At 30.4% G+C, this 20,064-nt stretch overlaps 1 protein-coding gene across 2 annotated transcripts in view; it reads right to left on the bottom strand.

The window, feature by feature from the left end:
- RB1 (RB transcriptional corepressor 1) overlaps positions 1-20,064 on the bottom strand; it is a 122,612-nt gene that overhangs the window by 63,501 nt on the left and 39,047 nt on the right. For both annotated transcript variants that reach the window (XM_036228587.1, XM_036228588.1), the window contains exons 8-17: positions 19,210-19,352; positions 16,959-17,036; positions 14,614-14,723; positions 9,339-9,416; positions 6,370-6,457; positions 2,858-2,974; positions 1,594-1,650; positions 1,474-1,505; positions 1,307-1,383; positions 232-428 (exon numbers count right to left, since the gene is read on the bottom strand). In XM_036228587.1, the coding sequence (XP_036084480.1) occupies positions 232-428; positions 1,307-1,383; positions 1,474-1,505; positions 1,594-1,650; positions 2,858-2,974; positions 6,370-6,457; positions 9,339-9,416; positions 14,614-14,723; positions 16,959-17,036; positions 19,210-19,352 (977 nt within the window). The remainder of the gene's footprint in view (positions 1-231; positions 429-1,306; positions 1,384-1,473; positions 1,506-1,593; positions 1,651-2,857; positions 2,975-6,369; positions 6,458-9,338; positions 9,417-14,613; positions 14,724-16,958; positions 17,037-19,209; positions 19,353-20,064) is intronic.

Below are 20,064 nucleotides of genomic sequence, written 5' to 3' on the forward strand. Positions count from 1 at the left end.
ACTAAATAAATTACTCTTATCAGACTGCTGAGGAGCTCAAACGAAACTCCATTTTAATGTTCCACTTGATTCTTAAGACTGTACACTGAAATCACATTATTCATGAAATTACATATTTGCTTTTGAGGTAAATTTTAATACCTCTCACTAACTGATAATTGTTAGCCATGTTCATTTACATATCTTTAATTATTTATATTAATAATAAATATCTTTTATTATTTTACTTACTGAGAGCCATGCAAGGGATTCCATGATTCGATGTTCACATCGTTCTAAATGTTTTATCATATCTCTGGTCAAGTTGGCTTCTGCTTTGATAAAACTTTCAATCACTTTGTAAAAATCAAAGGCTTTTAAATTAAACACATTCAGAATCCATGGGAAGGACAAATCTGTTCCAGTATCAAGATTCTGAGATGTACTTCCTAAAAATGAAAGAAAAAAATGTAACAGGTATGAAACATTAAGCTTTGAACTATGTATTTTTAGGTTGGGAGGTTTTATCAAACAAAAAATTAAAACAACAGTAAAAAGGCTAAACAAAAATTTTTTATTTACAGCAGAATTTTTTATTCTGGAGCCCACAGATTCCTAGGAAGCAGGTTTCAAAATCTTGAGCTTTATGTGCACATACTTTCCTACACAGAGGGCTCACAGCTAATATTAAATTTTCAAAGATTTAAATGACCCCAAGCTTACATCAGGAACAGGTTTAATATCTAACCAGCAATGCATTAGCACACCCATTTTAACCGTCTCATTAACCCTTGGTGGGGGGACTGGAAGGCTTCTTTAAGATTTTGCTAATTTGGTTAGAAAATGGTATCTCTTATAAACATGCATTTTTTGGTTATTAATGAGGATTCAGTCTTTCACATTTGTTTACTAATTTAAGCTTCTCTTCTATTATATATTTGTATCCTTAGATAAATGATCATAGAGTCTATAGCAGTGTTTCCATATCAGCGAATGCTACTGCTTAGCACCCACTCCTTTGGCATTTTACAGTCTCATAAGTCTTTGAAGGGGTTTCAATAGGTACATCTCCTGGATTCAGTATAGCCCAGAACAGGAACCTAGTGAAGTACTATTCCCAAAATGACCTGAAATAATTCAGATAATAAGGCAGTAAAATGGTTTATTATGACGAATTATATTCTTCAGTATATACTGATCTAAAATACATATTTCTTCTCCATAATGCCATCCTCACTCCCCAAAAAACCCATACCACACCTTAGATAAGATTTGTTTTTTAACTTTACATTAAACTAAAATGTTTATTTACTAAAATTTAACTTACTGCTATATGTAGCCATTACAACTTCAAGGGCACATGCCAACAAAGACATATGAAAGGTGTTGTCATTCAGGAGTTTGCTAAAAAAAAATAAAAAACAAAAAAAAGAATGCTTTTGAAACATTTACTTCTATAAAAAAGTATAGTTGTACTAAAGATAAAAAATTTACCTAAAATTTTGAATGGATAATCGTTCTTCTTCCTAAAACAGATAAAAAAAAAAAATGTTTAACTGAAACCTTTTTAAAGTCAGCATTGAATTTGTTTCTATTATTTTCTTTTCAACTTACTGATTTGAGCATAGATTCCATTACTCGGTAATACAATCGAACTCCAAGTTTGTATCGCTACAAATAAAGAAAAATAATTAGATCCCACTATTTTAGAAAAATCACAATTATTTTAAAAAGTTTTCTTGTGAAAAACACATTTCAGAACTCTTTTAGGAATATAGCTACCAAGAGATCACAAAAGCTAGCCTTTCTAAAACTAAAGACTTAGGTATAAAATAATGGTTAACATTCCCAGTAAATTATCAACAGGGGAGGGCCAGTAATTTGTTTTCCTTCATTCCACTTCAGCCGACATCATTTAACAGAGATAATATATATAGATATAGATATATTATGTACCTGGTACTATTTTTACATTCTAATGTAATATTTTTTGTGACCTAGGACATGTATTTTCAAGATAGCTGTCCAGGATTCACAAAATAGTCTCTGTCTATAAAACAGGCAAAGGCAAAAATTAGATTTAACTGATCTTATCAGCAAAAGTTTTAACCAAGTAACTAGTTCCTATTAGTTCAAAGAATAATCAAATTTCAGAGATAGACACACACAAGCAAATAAATAATATTCCCTCATCTCAGTATATGAGCACAAATTTCGTATGCAAACAAAACACACTTTTAAATGCAATTGTTTAAAATTATCACGGCATCAAAATATAACCTCACTACACTGAAATAAATGTATACAATAGAATACAGTTTTCAAACATATCTTTATACATTACCTCATTAAGGCCACACAACAAAGCAGAGAAAATATAAAAACCTGAATCTCAAAGAAGTTAAATGACTGGTTATAATGGTAGAATCACATGGTTCTAATTTAGAGCCCATATTCTTACCCAGTATATTAGTTTTAGATTTTCTGAAATAATAACAATAATAGTTAAAATAATATAATAGATCAATGACATGTATATGTATATGATCCCATTCATGTAAGTATATGCATGTTCACAAATGTAGAATTCAAAGCATATGCAACAAAAATTTAATAGCATCTAGAATTTTAATTTTTTTTCTTACTTGATTTTTCTAAAAGTTCTACAATTTTTCTAAAATTTTCGACATGTCTACTTTTTGTTTTTATAATGGAGCGCCTTTTTCTCATGAAGTTTTCCATAAACAGTAGCATACACTGGTAGCTGGGATAAGTACCTGCCAGTATTTTATAATACTGGACAAATATCATAATAGTACTTGTACAGTTTGGGTACATTTCAAACATAGCTACAGTAATCAAAATGAACTCAAGTTACCTGTGACCCAATTTCTATGCAACCCTGTCCCACAGCTTTAGCAAATTTTTCTTTAAAGATATATCCAATATCCTTTACTCTCTTCAGGATACTTTCTTTTGGATTCACTGTGCAGTTCTTTAAGAAGGAGAAACAGAAATCAATGTCAACGATACTTGGTTAACCAAAATTAACATACTATCTATATGATTTTACTTTCAATTGTTTATACCGTGAAAATATTTCCACAATAACTAGACAAACATAATTACTAAAAACAAAGAAGATGAACATAAAAAACTTCATTTTCGCATATGAGTGATCAAAAAGTACAACTAAAAAACACACTTATGTATATTTTCTGTAAAAAGGTTAGGAAAAATATTTGTTAGCTCTTCCATCCATCAAAAACAGAGTCTCATGAATATTACAATTGATACCACAGAAAGACAAAGGATCATAAGAGATTACTACAAGCAATGATATGTCAACAAACTGGATGACCTAGAAGAAAGGGATAAATTCCTAGAAACATACAAACTTCCAAGACTGAATCATGAAGAAAAAGAAAATCTGAACAGATCCATACTAGTAAGAAGATTAAATCAGTAATCAAAAACCAGTCCAGGACCAGATGGCTTCACTGGTGCATTCTACCAAACATTCAAAAGAGAGTACTAATCCTTTTTAAACTCTTCTGAAAAACAGAAGAGGAGTGAACTCTTCCAAAACACATTTAGTGAGGCCAGCATTACCCTGATATCAAAACCAAACAAGGATGCCACAAGAAAAGGACCCCTGAGGAATGTAGTTCCAAACATCATCAACAACATATTAGCAAACAAACCACATTTAACAATACATTAAAAGAATGATACATCATGATCAAGTAGCATTTATTCCAGGGATGCAAGGATGATTCAACATCCACAAATCAGTCAACGTAACATACCACATTAACAAAATGAAGGATAAAAATCACATGATCATCTCAATAGATGCAGAAAAAGCATTTGACAAAATTCAGCATCCATTTAGGATAATAACCCTTAACAGAGCAGGTACAGAGGGAATGTACCTTAACGTAATAAAGGTCACACATGACAAGAACACAGCCAACATCACACTCAGTGCTGAAAAGCTGAAAGCTTTTCATCCAAGATCAAGAACAAAACAAGGATTGAAAGTCCTAGGCAGAGCAATTAGGCAATAAAAAGAAATAAAAGGCATACAAATTGGAGAGGGAAAAGAATAACTGCCATTATTTGCAGATGAAATGATTTTATACATAGCAAACCCTAAAGATTCTATCAAAAAACTGTTAAAACTAACAAATTCAGTAAAGTTGCAGGATATAAAATGAAAAGGCAACCTACTCAATGGGAGAAAATATCTGCAGATCATATACTCATAAGGGATTAATATCTCAAATACATAAAGAACTCATACAACTCAACTCCAGAAAAAGAAATCAAGTTTAAACATGAGCACAAGGTCTGAACAAGACATTTTTCCAAAGAGGATATACAGATGGCCAACATTTACATGAAATGATGTTCAAGATCACTAATTATCAGGGAAACGAAATCAGAAGCATGGTGAGGTATCACCTCACACTTATTAGAATGGCTATTATCAAGAAGATAAAAAATAACAAATGTTGATAGGATGTGGAGGAAAGGGAACCCTTATGTACTGCTAGTAGAAATGTAAATTGGTGCACTGCTATGGAAAACAATATGGAAGTTTTTCAAAAAATTAAAACTAGAGCTACCATACGATCCAGCAATTCTACTTCCAGGTATCTATCTAAAATAAGCAAAAACACTAACTCAAAAAGATAGCTGCAATCCCCATGTTCATTACAGCATTATTTACAGCAGCCAACATATGGAAAAACCTAAGTGTTCGTCAATGGTAAATAAATAAATCAAAAAACACACATAATGGAATATTATTCAGCCATAAAAAAAATAATAAGGAAATTTTGTCTTTGCAACATGAGTGGACCTTAAGGGGATTATGCTAAGTGCAATAAGTCAAACGGAGAAAGGCAAACACCATATAATCTTACTTATATGTGGAATCTAAAAAACAAAAATAAACAAAAAAAAAAAACTAAAAAATAAGCTCATAAATACAGAGAAAAATTGGTGGCTGCCAGAGGCAGGGCGTGGGAAAATGAGTGAAAGAAGCCAAAGGTACAAACTTCCACTTATAAAATTAATAAATCATGGAGATATATAATATACAGCATGGTAACTACAGTTAATAATACTGTGTTGTGTATTTGAAAGTTGCTAAGAGTGTAGATCCTAAAAGTTCCTATCTCAAGAAAAAAATTGTATCTAAATATGGTAACAGATGTTAACTAGACTAATTGTGGCAATCATTTTGCAATACATACAAATATCAAATCATTATACTGAATTTTTAAAACTAACATGTTACATGTCAAGTATACCGTAATTAAAAAGAATCTCATATATTCTCAGAAATAATCTTCAATTTAGAGTTATACTGGAATGTATGTTATCCCCAAAGAAGCAAATGATAAAAGTAAAACTAAGATTTGAGCTTGGTATCATTTCCTAATTTAAAACTGTGTTTTCAAAGAGTTATGAATTAGCTAAATAATTAAGCTATGTTTTCAGAAACGTAAGATATACATGGTTACAAAAAAAATTTAATACACGTAATATATAAGATGAGCTATATCACCTTTAATAATTAAAATATCACAAGATAATTATTAAAATACATATTATGTATTAAAAACTGTGCAATTCAAGTTGTAATTATTAAACTATATCACAAACCTGATTTTCTTCAGCTATAACCAGACTATTTTATAATCTTTATAAAATACATTCAAAATATTATACATTAGAAAATAATTTTGAAAATTAAGATTAACTATAATTTTCTTTGAAATGTGAAATGTGATTTAAAAATTTATAAAATCTTCCTTTAAAAAAAGCACACAAATCTTAGAAACATGGTAATGAAGAAGCATTTCCTGTAGTAAAATTATTGTTGCCAAAACATTCATTAAAATGTCTATAAGCTTCAGAGATTTTACTTACACACAGAAGGAAAGATGGCATTAATGTTAAAAATGAAGAACTCTGATTTACTAAGAAGGAAAATCAAAGAAAAATTTACCAATCTTCTGAATATGTCCACCGTGAGGTAGGCAATTTGCCATCTAAATAAAACTCTAAAAAAAAAACTTGTAAGTTCATCCTAAAATAACTCTCACGAAGACACTATAAAAGATGTGTTTGAAGAAAAAAGAAAATGACCTCAGAAGTGAGGTCTAAATTGCAAGAAAGAATGTTGAACAAGGTAAATAGTAAACAAGAGGAAATTTAAAGTAACGCTGTCTAAAAAGAACAATACTACCAATATATCTAATTTTAAATATATTGGTTGAGAGATGGATATTTTTAAAAATACTCAGTATTTTAACTTCTAATTTCAAATTTATTTGCCAAAATATCACAATAAATAATGTGTTACATATGGCTTACATTAAAATAGGAAATCAGATTATCTGATGGTTGATCACTTGCTGAATTTAGGATCATCATTAACTGTTGGATAGTATTCATAACAGTCCTAGAGAAAAAAATAGGAAGGAGTGTTAAGCAATGAAGGAAAAAAAGAAAAAAATGAAATGTATCTATTACACAAGTTAAACATATCTTTAACTCATTCTCTCCCATTTATCTTTAAGAAGTTCTCTGAAATAAAACTTATAAAACCCTTGGTACATTATTGTTCACGTGGGATTAAATTTTACTTAAATATTTAAGAAAGGATGTATTCATAATCAGTGAGTTTAGAATTAAAGAACTGATATGCTTATTTACTAATATAACTATATATCAATAAAACATTAATTGGTCAAACTAATGGCATTTGATGAGAAAATATAAACTAGCATCAAAAGAGTAATCTTTTAAAAAAACATTACTATAATTAAATACTAATATTCTTAGAATAAAGACAGTAAATTACTTAGTAACTCAAGTAAAAGACTAAGTGACTACAGAGATCTTCGAAAAGAAAGCATACTTAATTTTAGAAGTCACCATTATAAGAATAAGTTGATCTCTTTAATTCTATAATTTTATGTATGTGGGGGCATACTAAATATTAATGTTCCAATTTTGGAGTAGCAGTATATTGCTACTGTGGCACTAGTTAATGATGCAAAGAACTGTAGAATATTTATGACTGATAGGGTCCTTAAAATATTATTTAGTAAAATGTGTTCAGTGTTCTCAAACCTCTCTACACTGGTATCTACACTTCCTCACTTTTCAAATATATTGCTTCTATAACTTGTACATCCATTAATCCATTTAAACCACAATGACTGAAGCCACAAATGACCAATTGCTAAACCAAAGATCTTTCTCATTTGTTCTTCTACTTGACTTCCTTGAAGCATTTGATATTCTTAAACACTTTCTCTTTGCTAAAACTCCATCTCATCCCTTGGCTTTTTTGCCTTCACTCTCTGAACTCACAATCACACTTCTAATTATCTTTATTCTAATTTCTATCTAATCCTTAAATGCCAGCAATCTTTAGGGTTCAGCCCTTACCCATCTATTCTTGCCATTATACACTGTCATTACAGGCAGCTTTGTCTATTTTTCTGATTTTAACTCTCCCTGATTATTCCCAAATCTATAAGGTCCTCATATCCTACTACTTACTACACATCTTCTTCCTATCCTATATAAATGCCCGATCCAAATATGAATTCATCAAATATTTATTGACTCTGTTCCTGTGCTTTCATTTCCACTGTCTATCTTGGTTCAAATCTTCAGCAACTCTCAACTAACTGAGTTGCTATAATATAGCAGTCCAGAGGTTTTTCACTCATTTTGTCTAAGGTAGTATAGCCTACGAGTTTTTGAAAAACTCCTCAGGTTATTCTAATTTGTACCCCTGGTTAAGAACCATTGTGACAGATTGATAGGTCTCTATTTTTCACCATTTTCTCCTCCATCCTCTCACATGTATACTTTCAAAAATCAAGTCTTATTTTATTCTTACCCCTGCTTAACACTCGTTCATGTCAACAGGTTATACTGTGCACAAGATAAAGTCAAAACTTGTGAATATGACATATAAGGTCCTTCATAATCTAGTACCCCACTCCTCTCCTTCCATTTCATTTTCCTATTTTATAGTCCATCAATACAGAGCAGCTAGGTTTCCCAGATATACCACTGTTTCCTGCTTTATGCCTTTGCACATGTTGTACCCACCCATTAAAACACTAGTCTCCTGTGACATAGATCCTTACATATTTCAAACTTCATTCAAACATCACTTCATAAAGTCCTTTCTTGTACCATCTCATTAACTTGTCTCTAAAGTCTATTAAGATACTTATAAAAATGTATTTTATATGTTTATATAGTCAGTTAAAAATATTACTGATTGCCTACTATGTACCAAGTATTATCCTAGGTCCTAATTAGTAAATGGTGAACAAAAAGTCATGGTCCGCGTGGTACACAACTTAAAAGGCTATTATGGATATTGATAAAACTAGCAAACACACAAATGATTTTATAATTACAAATTATGATACACAGTATGAAGGAATTTAAAAGGATGTTATGAGAAAGAATAAAAGAAAATACTTCAGAAAGAAATAAATCTTTAAAATAGTGCTGAACCTTAAGGAAGAGTAGCAGTTGGTAACTCATGGAAAGAACAGAAGGAAGAGTTTTAAGAAGAGAGAAAGGCAAGTGTGAAGGTACTCAAGTATAAAAGATCTTGGAGATTTCAGGAAACTGGCTAGTACATAATGAACAAGAAAACAACCTGGAGGTTGGAGAGGCAATAAAAGCTAGATCATATAAGGTTTAATAGGCACTATAAAGAAATTTGCATTGTATTTCAACTAAAATAGGAAGCAATCAAAGGTTTAACAGCAGAATGAATATGATCTGAATTACATTCTAGAATATTACTGGTGGGGGTGCTCTCTGAAGAAGATTTGGTGGCAGGGAGAAAACAGCAGTAATGAGAGTAGAAGCAGTGAGATCAGTTAGTAGGCTACTACAAAAATCCAAGAGAAAGAGAAAGATATCTTGGACAAGGGTGGTGACAGTAGAAATGGAGAACAGTAGATAGACTCAAGAAATATTTTGGAGATAAACTCACCAAGACTTGTTAACAGATTAGATGTGGAAAGTAAGTAAGGAAAAGGACATAAAAATAGTTCTAATCCTTTTAGGTTGCATGCAGACCAAATGGTCATTTTTTTTCTTTTTTTATGTATTGAGATGGAACACATTCCCATTCTAAGTTATATTTTTTAATGAAAGACAGATCTAGGTCTAATAATCATATTCTTAGCAAATAGCAAACTACTTGAAATGCAAAGAGCATTCAATATATATTTGTGGCATACATAAATATATAATAAAACAAAATTTTAAAAACCCAGAAGGAAAAAAATTCATACCTAACAGGAGTCTGTTGAAGAATCACACTCAACTCTTCATCAGGGTTACTTTTTTGTGGTGTTCTCTGCATTTCAAAACTAAATGATAAGCAAAGTCATTTGGACTGAAAAGGTACACTTTACGAGTCAAAAAAGCAGTATAATACCTTCTGCTGCCTCGTAACATCATACAAAATGGTAAGTCAATAATAGAAGTGATAAGAAATAAATGACCCGAAAGCTGTTTAAATAAATAAAATTATATTTTTTCAACATTGTTTTTGAGTTTCTTTCTACCATGACAAACAGGTACACAAATCCTTAAGAATTTTTTGACAGTTAGAAGTTTTTTTTACAAAATGTTCAATGTGTTACTAATCAAGTTGTTCAGTATCAAAAAATACCAAATTTAAAGTTTTTCAATCATTATGTGTTCTAAAAACTTAACTTTGACTTAAAATGAGAAATGTTTTACTTGTGTTTAACTTTCAAATTATATATTTTTTTCAGTTAGATATTAAAATGTTCTGCTAAAGTAGAATATTAACCATATTTATGGTCATTGAAAAATTTTTATAATTACTCTTAACCATTCTTTAGGATTCTATATGACATTTCAAGAGAATATATTTTTGTATTAACTTTAAAAAAAAAAAATACACCAGGCAAGTAAAAGAAGGTGAAAGGCTGAGAAAAGACATAGACTACTACTTGTATAAATAATTTTCAGTTGATCCTTGAACAACATGGGTTGTTCACTTGTACTGTGGACCTGTGTTGTGCAAGCATCAACTGTTATTTTCAACCCACAGTTGGGAATCTGTATATATAGAGGGCCGACTTAAGTATATATACAAATTTCAACTGCACAGGTGGTTGGCACCCCTAACTCCTGCATTGTTCAAGGGTCAATTGTACTTCAATAATTTTCTTTTGGTGTTCATTTTAAAAATTATATTTATCTAAATGAGAAAAAATAGTCGATATAGAGAACGATTCACATTAAATCTCTGAGAGACAAAAAAGATGTTACAAAATAATAAAGAGGTCAATCCAAAAGGAGGACATAAGGTTTGTAATATTTGTAAATATGTATGCAGTCAACATAAGGACACCTAAATGTATAAAGCAAATATTAACAGATCTGAAAGGAGAAATGGACAGCAATACACTAATAGCAGAAAAATCCCTGACTATTATCCCATTTTACCCTCATTTACATCATTAGGTCATCCAGACAGAAACTTAATGAGGAAACATTGGCCTTAATTGACACATTCAACCAGATTGACTTAGCAGATATTTAAACACTGCATCCAAAACAACATCATACACTTTCTTCTCAAGTGCATACTGAACATTTTCTAAAAAGATCATGTCAGGCCATGGAAAAAATCTTAATAAATTTAAGAGATTAGAATTATATCAAGCATCTTTTCCAACCACCATAGTATAATACTAAAAAAATTAATTACATGAAGAAAGCTGGAAAATTGTGGAGATTAAACAACATGTTACTGAGAACCAATGGGTCAAAGAAATTAATAGAGAAAGATAAAAATAAGCTAAGAAAAACAAAAATGGAAATGCAACATACTACAGTTTATGGAGTTCTAAGATGAAAGTTCATAGCAATAAATGCCTAATCCAAGTAAAAAGAAAAGTCTCAAATAAACAACTAAACTTCATACCTCAAAAAACTAAAAAAAAAAAAAAAGAACAAAGCCCGTAGGTTTAAAAAAAAAAAAAAAGAAAGAAATAACACTGATCAGAGTAGAAATAAATAAAATAGAAACTAAAAGGACAATAGGAAAGATCAATAAAATTAAGAGCTGGTTCTTTAAAAAGATAAACAAAATTAACAAACCTTTAGCTAGACTCAAAAAGAAAAATATAATTCAAATAAGTAAAATCAGATATAAAAGATGTTAGACTAATACGACAGAAAGACAAAGGGTCATAAGAGAGACTACTATGAGCAATGATATGCCAACAAACTGGATGACCTAGAAGAAAGAGATAAATTCCTAGAAACATACAAACTTCCAAGACTGAATCATGAAGAAAAAGAAAATCTGAACAGATCCATACTAGTAAGAAGATTAAATCAGTAATCAAAAACCAGTCCAGGACCAGATGGCTTCACTGGTGCATTCTACCAAACATTCAAAAGAGAGTACTAATCCTTTTTAAACTCTTCTGAAAAACAGAAGAGGAGTGAACTCTTCCAAAACACATTTAGTGAGGCCAGCATTACCCTGATATCAAAACCAAACAAGGATGCCACAAGAAAAGGACCCCTGATGAATGTAGTTCCAAACATCATCAACAACATATTAGCAAACAAACCACATTTAACAATACATTAAAAGAATGATACATCATGATCAAGTAGCATTTATTCCAGGGATGCAAGGATGATTCAACATCCACAAATCAGTCAACGTAACATACCACATTAACAAAATGAAGGATAAAAATCACATGATCATCTCAATAGATGCAGAAAAAGCATTTGACAAAATTCAGCATCCATTTAGGATAATAACCCTTAACAGAGCAGGTACAGAGGGAATGTACCTTAACGTAATAAAGGTCACACATGACAAGAACACAGCCAACATCACACTCAATGCTGAAAAGCTGAAAGCTTTTCATCCAAGATCAAGAACAAAACAAGGATTGAAAGTCCTAGGCAGAGCAATTAGGCAATAAAAAGAAATAAAAGGCATACAAATTGGAGAGGGAAAAGAATAACTGCCATTATTTGCAGATGAAATGATTTTATACATAGCAAACCCTAAAGATTCTATCAAAAAACTGTTAAAACTAACAAATTTAGTAAAGTTTCAGAATACAAAATCAATATACAAAAGTGAGTTGTGTTTCTATGCACTAATAACAAACTATTAGAAAGAGAAATTAAGAAAATGATCTCATTTACAATTACATCAAAAAGAATAAAACACCTGAGAATAAATTTAACCAAGGGTGTGAAAGTCCTGTACACTGAAAACTCGAAGATACTGATGAAAAAAACTGAGGAAGACACAAATAAAGGGAAAGATATTTGATGCTCATGGATTGAAAGAGTTAATATTAATAAAATGTCCATAATATACAAATCAACCTTTAGATTTAATGCAATTCTCATAAAAATTCCAATGGCTTTTCTCATAAAAATAGAAAAATCTTAAAATTTGTATTGGACTACAAAAGAGCCCAAAGAGCCAAAGCAATTTGAATAAGAAGAACAAAGCCAGAGGCAATGCACTCTTCTGTTCTCAAACTATATTACAAAGCTATAGGAATCAAAACAGTTTAGGATTGGCATTAAAAACAGACACATCAATGGAACAGAACAGAGACCCCTGAAATAAGCCCACGCATGTATCATCAACTAACTTATGATAAGAAGGCAAGAAAGAATGGGTAAAGGAGAGTCTTTTCAATGGAAGGTACTGAGAAAACTAGACAGCCACATACAAAAGTATGAAACCTGACCACTATCTTATACCACATACAAAAAAAAAACTTAAAATGGATTAAAGACTTAAAAGTAAGACTTGATATCATAAAACTCCTAGAAGAAATCATAGGTGGTAACCTCTCTGACATTGGTCTTGGAGATGACATTTTGAATCTGACACCAAAAGCCAAGGCAACAAAAGCAAAAATGAACACGTTGAGACAAGTCAAACTAAAAAGTTTCTGTACAGCAAAGGAAACCATCAACAAAATAAAGACAATCCATTCAATGGGAGAAATATCTGCAAATCATATATCTCATAAAGGGTTAATATCTAAAATACATAAAGAAGTCCTACAAGTCAACTGAAAAAAAAAATCAAGTTTAAAAATGAGCACAAGGTCTGAACAAGACATTTTTTCAAAGAGACATACAGATGGCCGACAGGTACAGAAAATGATGTTCAACACTAATTATCAGAGAAATGCAAATCAGAACCATGGTGAGGTATTGCCTCATACCTACTAGAATGGCTATTATCAATAAGACAAGAAATAACAAGTGTTGATATGAAGGAAAAGGAATCCTTGTGCACTGGTGGTAGGAATGTAAATTGGTGCATCCACTATGGAAAACAGTATGGAAGTTCCTCAAAAAATTAAAACTATAGCTCTCATATGATCCAGCAATTCTACTGCTGGATATTATCAAAAACGAAACAAAACAGAACAAAACAAAACATTAACTCAAAAAGATATCAGTGCCCCCATGTTCATTGCAGCATTATCTTCAACAGCTAAAATATGGAAACATAAGTGTCTCCCGACAGATGAATGGATAAAGAAATTTTCTTATATATTATATATATATAATGAAATATTATTCAACAATAAAAGAATGAAATCTTGCCATTGCAACCTCAAAGGCATTATGCTAAATGAAATAAGTCAGAAAGAGAAAGGCAAACACCCTATGATCTCTCTTTCATGTGGTATCTAAAAAAAAAAAATCCAAACTCTTAGATGCAGAGAACAAACTGTTAGTCACAAGAGAAATGGGGGGGGGGGGGGGGGAGCAGGGCGGGAGGCAATGAGTGAACAATTTTTTTTAGTTAAAAAAAAAAAAGAACCATATAATCAATTGTCTGTTCAACATCTTCACAGTCCACTTTTATAACTTAGCTTTGATTGCTTTCTTACATATATAAACTTATTCTATTCTGGTTCTATGAAAAATTACTCAACCCCATAACCTGAACTGGGAACTAAGTAGCTAGCATTTTCCTATCACTTTATTATTTACAAAGTGCTTTCATCAAAATACATGTGTATATAGTATAAAGTATACAAACTATACATGTGACTCATAGCAAATGCTTCTATTTTACAGATGAGGAAATTAAGTGAGATAAAGTAAAAATTCAACTATGTTCAAAAGAACACGAAGAAAATAAAAGATTTATTCTCTACCTTCACTTGGTTGGAGAGAAATTACTTTAATAAAGATATTAAAAATCAACACCAGCCTGTGCACACTAGAAGCCAAACGTAGATGATACAAAGACTGTTTCACTTGTTTTAATAAAAAGTAGAATAAATTTACAATCTATGTAAACGTACAATATAAAAAAAATCTATTTGTTAAGAAATTATACACTTAGCTTATTGTTTACCTTATTATTAGCTTTATATAAAGGCATTTGAAGTAGTTTGTCATAAATGGTATTTAAAGGTCACTAAGTTAAATAAGAACCTATTTAACCTATCTATATCAAAATTGACCTATAGCAAAAGCATATCAAAAATACAAATATACCATGTACAATACCTGTCTGTAGGATCAGCCTGAAGAGTTTTATCATGATCCAGAAATAATCTTGCATCTAGATCTTTATTTTTAAAATAAATTTCTTCATATTGTTTAGAGAGATTTTCCACCTCAAAATAAAAAACACTGATGATTATCCTTTTATGTCATTATATCTCTCAGTACACAGAAGTATTATTTTTGTACTATATACATACATTTAATTTTACAACACACTGAGTCCACATGCAATATAGATAAGGTGCATGTGCAAGTGAAGTAAATAAAATTGTCATTTTTCGAAGCTAATTTTAAACCTATTTTATGCATGCACCCTAGTCATTAGAATTTTATGTAGACAAGAATCACTAGTGCCACAAAACTGAACTGAGATGGAAATGTAAGCTAAGAATAGGTATTATTATAACCACTTAATTGCCAAGATCCTCCAGACATTCTACACATTTCTTACTTTTAATCTTCTACTACACTTATTAATATAAAATAAAACATTTTTCAAACATTGTAATAAACCCTCTTAATTATATATTCTGCTTATCTTTTCTAAATCCTTTGGTTTACTCCAACTCCCTTCAGTTAAGTGTCTTAGGCAAGAGTATTAGCTAAATTAATATGTCCAATTAATAATTTGCACAATTTATTCCCAATCATACATTTTTTTTCAATTCCTAGAATATGCAATTCTTTATCATCTACTTCATAATTTCAAATTGGAATTGAAGAACCATTGCCCAAGAGACAACTACTTGGCATGCCTTCTGCTGTGACTTTTAAAGTGAAAGCATCTCCAACCTGAGGGAACTAACATTGCTTCCAAAATAGGTGGAAGAACAAAGCCAGTTAAATGTAAATATTTTGTTTGTCTGCATAAATATTTTAAGCATATTAGTCACTCATATTTAAGTATAAAAACTGTTACTGCCTGAGCTTAGTCATTAATGATCAATCATTTATTGATTGACAGCTATTAGCACTATATGAAAAATACTAGGGAAAATGATAAGTTTACCTTAAGATTTCTATTAAAGCTGTAATCCATTCTAGGGGAAGAAAAATTACTACTACGAGTATCCAATATTTTTAGAGTTGTGAACAACATATTTTTTGGTATATAATCTGGTAACAAGACTCAGTAATACAATATTTGGCCCTTTCTTGTCTCTCTAGTACCACATCTTACCATTCTTCTGCCCTGTATCCCAATTTTAAGCTAGTTGGAGTTCACTGAACAGACAATACTTTCACACATTACTGTGCCTATGAATCTATAATTTCCAATCCCAGGAAATGCCATTTTTTGTAAACTTACTCAGGTCATAAATTACATCCCCCCCCAATTTTCCACAAAACCTATCTGCCCTCCTTTAGATTAGGCTGCCTTCTTCCAAAACATCGTAACACCCTGTGTATACGTCTATCAGACTTGCAGATTCCTGTAATGTTCTATCATCTGTCTCTCCCACTAGCACCTTATAGACAGCAATTGTGAGTTAAATCTCTGTATCAATGATATCTAACACAATGCCTAGCACAAATTAAGCTCTTAATAAACAGTTGTTGAATAAGTTAATTAATTCAAGGAATAGCTACCAATTCGGGTCACAGAATCAGGAGTTTAGCTATCTGATTTCCCATCTTTTGATTTTAGTGATGAATACTAGGTGCTTCTAAAACATTGCTTTATCACTGAGTACTTGTTTTTCATCATTTATCTCAAGCATCCTTTTCTTCATCTGTTTTACCTTACCACATAAGTTCTCAGTTGTTCTGTTCTCATTGAAGAGCAAGACATTTGAGGCAAAATGTGAAAAAAAAGACATATGGATAGATGGTATACCACTAAGACAAAAACATTTCTGCAATATAATCACAGTCATTTCAACTGAATTTATTTTCATTTAAGTAGATTTCAAAAATACTCAAAAGAGATGCTCCATGATATAGTAATGCTGATAATGTTGATGGTATTTATCATGGATCTTAGGCATAAGGGTGCATAGCAAAGCAAATGAGAGTCCAACTTGATGTTGCATATTTAGTCATATTTATTTAATGGAATTTAGAAATTCAAAAGCCTACTGTTAGATTTTCAAAAAAATTTCAGTACAATTTAATTTCTAGTGCAAATTATGAAATGCCACCTATTTATACATTTGAGTATATATTCAAAAGGTTATTTTTGTTATTATGTAAAGTTGGCTACCACAACTCTACTTAAATTCCCTTCCTTGAACAAAAAGTATTTAATATACAATAAAGTGATCTTAAGAAATTTAGACAACTATTCCTCCCTCCCAAAAGTCCCAAAACACATTAACATTTTATTAAATTTTCCTTCAGATTACCTCTGGAAGTCCATTAGAAGCTACAATTCCAAGAGAATTCATAAAAGGTATAAAATTTTTGAAATAAACGTTTTTCACCTGAAAAAGATAAAGTTACAACATAACCATTAAAATTTTAAAAATTAATCTGTTACTATTAATGTAAAAGTTTAACTGACATTTTGATGAATGGCTTACATTCAACTTAGTGTGATATTTATTTATAATTAATTCAATTATTTACTTTTAAACTTATGTGTGGGAGATTTCAGGTCCTAAAATAAAGGTATAGTGGGGAATTGCTAATTAAATTAAATTTATAAGAAAACCCAGTGAAACCAACTTTATTATTCTGCATTTAAAAAATGAGAAAAAGATGGGAGGCTCCAAAAAATTAAGCAATTTAACTAAAGTTACACAGCTAAGAAGTGGCAGAGCTGGAATTTAAACTCGTCTGGCTATCATCAAAGCCAAGACTCCTAATTTCTCTATACTCCCTCTGATTTCTCCCCAAAGAATATATTTAGGCCACTTCACACACATCATCTGATACTTAGCTTAGGGAATATCGAGGCAAATATTTTGGCATAAATTTAGGAAAATAATTTTCATTTATAACAAAATAATGTGACACACAAAAACAAAACCAAATAATTAATTTCAAACCAAATGAAAATGTTTTGTAGAATTACGCAGAAAGATTATACTCAGAAAAACTGGAATCATATTCCTGGCTATTCTACACTTGCAATATGTTGCGGAATATTAAGCAACTTTCATTTACTTCTTCTTACAACTTTGGAGCCTACATTTACTAAGGTGGAAATAATTTAATATTAGTTCCTATCTTCTATTTTACAAATAAGTTGTTAAGCTTCTGTTATATTTACTAACTTTGTTTTTTAATTAATTCCCACTTGACTAGAATACTTATTAGAGGGTGATTCTAGTTAATCATTATTATTATGACTAACCAATAATTATTTAACCATAAATATAACCAACTCATAGTTATACAACTATAAATGTTATATGTAAATAATCAAGTATCAATTAATATCAATTACCACTAAAGTTTTTAATCACCTATACTTCTAAAATCATTAGTATAATGCTTCTAAATTATATTAAAGAGTAAAAATTAAAAATTAAAAAATGATTTATTCCTGATTTTAAAAATGAAACTTTATAAGTAGTTCTTAAATTCAGATAATAACAACCAGGAATTAGGAAATCGTACTTATTCCTATTATCTTGAGGAACTAAACAACAGCCTAAAGTAAAAACAGAAACAAAAACATGTATTATTTATATATATATGTGTGTATATGTATATATATGTACGTATACATATATATATATTTCAAGTACATCTGTCAGCTTATTAGCAAAGATAATTTGGGATTCTAAAAAAGTATGTGTGTATATACACATATATATGTATATAGTTGATACATCTATATATGTTTATATATTTGTTGAAATTAACAAAACCCACAGTGCTAAAACTAAATAAAATATCTTAACATCATTCCAAAGCTTTTTAAACTAGATTTTGAGATCATACCTGCAATTTCTTCCCAGAGTTTACAGAAAAATTTCAAAGACGCAATATTCCATACAGCTATATAGTGGCAGTGAATTGTGAACAATATAACAATCTATAGGAGAAACATCATGGTATAGAGACAGAAGCACTGGTAGCAAATATCCCAAAGTCTAGACATTGTCAGTCTCTGGAAGCTTGTTTACTCATTACTAAAGGGAGGCAGATTATATTATTTGTAAGATTCCTTCCAATTCCAACATTTCAGATTCTATGAACAAGATAAGCAATTCCTGGATGTTCATGTGTATTACTACCAGCCATTAACATCTGATGTAATATTTAGAAAGAGTAATTATGAAAGGCTGAACAAAAATTTAATGTTGGTATCACTGACCACTAAATCAAAACACTAGGGCTTTCTTAGCGGGGTATTTAAAAACATTAGGGGTACTGGTAACCACAGAGGAATCAAAGAACAACTTCATTTAAAAACTACTGCCTTAACAATTTACATTTCAGTGATTCCAGAATGAGGGAGCTACTCTCTTGAAAATCAAAGTAACTGAATATGAAAATTAATTTTTTTCTAAACATTTTGTTATTGCAAAAGAGTTGGCGCTAATTACAAAAAGCAAGCTCATTACAAAAGAAGTATATACTGCTATGAAGAACTTACATCTAAATCTACTTTAACTATTTAAAAAGATCATGAAGTTAAATTACCTCATCTATATTACATTCATGTTCTTTACAGAGAACTTCAATAATTCTTGTATCATTTTCTAGTTGTTTTGCTATCCGTGCACTCCTGTTCTGACCTCGCCTTGGTGTTCGAGGTGAACCATTAATAGGTATTACAGCTGTTTCTGTAAAAATGGTAAATTGGATAAGAACAATTGCAAATTCCACTGTATAAAATAATGAAGTATTCTAATAATAATTAGGAAGGTCAGAAATAATCTAGGTAACATTATGCTATTTTTATTTATTAGGCTTCATTAAAAGGCTAAATTTCATCTATTTATTGAATATCTATCATAAGTTATATACTAATAATGGTTTTTGCCATCCCTATTCTCTCTGCTCCCAAAAACCCAAAAAGAAACTGTAAAATACTTAAAGCCCCATAGACAAACATGAAGAAGGCAAGGAAAATAGCCAACTTATAAGGTAATTCTAAGTGTATTCCACTTGGTCAGCAAGTGCAAAAATGTTTTCTATTTTAAAGTGTCTTAAAAATGATAAGCTAGTATTTATGGATTCAATTTCTAGATATAGTGTAAAAATAGATAAATTTTAAAATTTTGGCAAATACCATAGTAAATTATGATGCTTTTCAAAAGTAAGTATATAAACTAATAATGGGATAATAAACTGTCATTTTTTAAATCCTCTAGATTATCTTATTTCCAATTCAAACTAAATGTGAATTCAGCTATTAAAGAGATTACAGATGACTAAGTATTAAACATAAACTGCCTCTAGGCCCAATCAACGATTTATAAGAAATTGAGAGGATAGAGGAACACGTTAAACTGCACTGTAGGATAAAATCAGTAAAAATTAAACTATTGGAAA

Source organism: Rousettus aegyptiacus, unplaced genomic scaffold (assembly GCF_014176215.1).
Source record: "Rousettus aegyptiacus isolate mRouAeg1 unplaced genomic scaffold, mRouAeg1.p scaffold_m13_p_11, whole genome shotgun sequence".
NCBI lineage: Eukaryota > Metazoa > Chordata > Mammalia > Chiroptera > Pteropodidae > Rousettus > Rousettus aegyptiacus.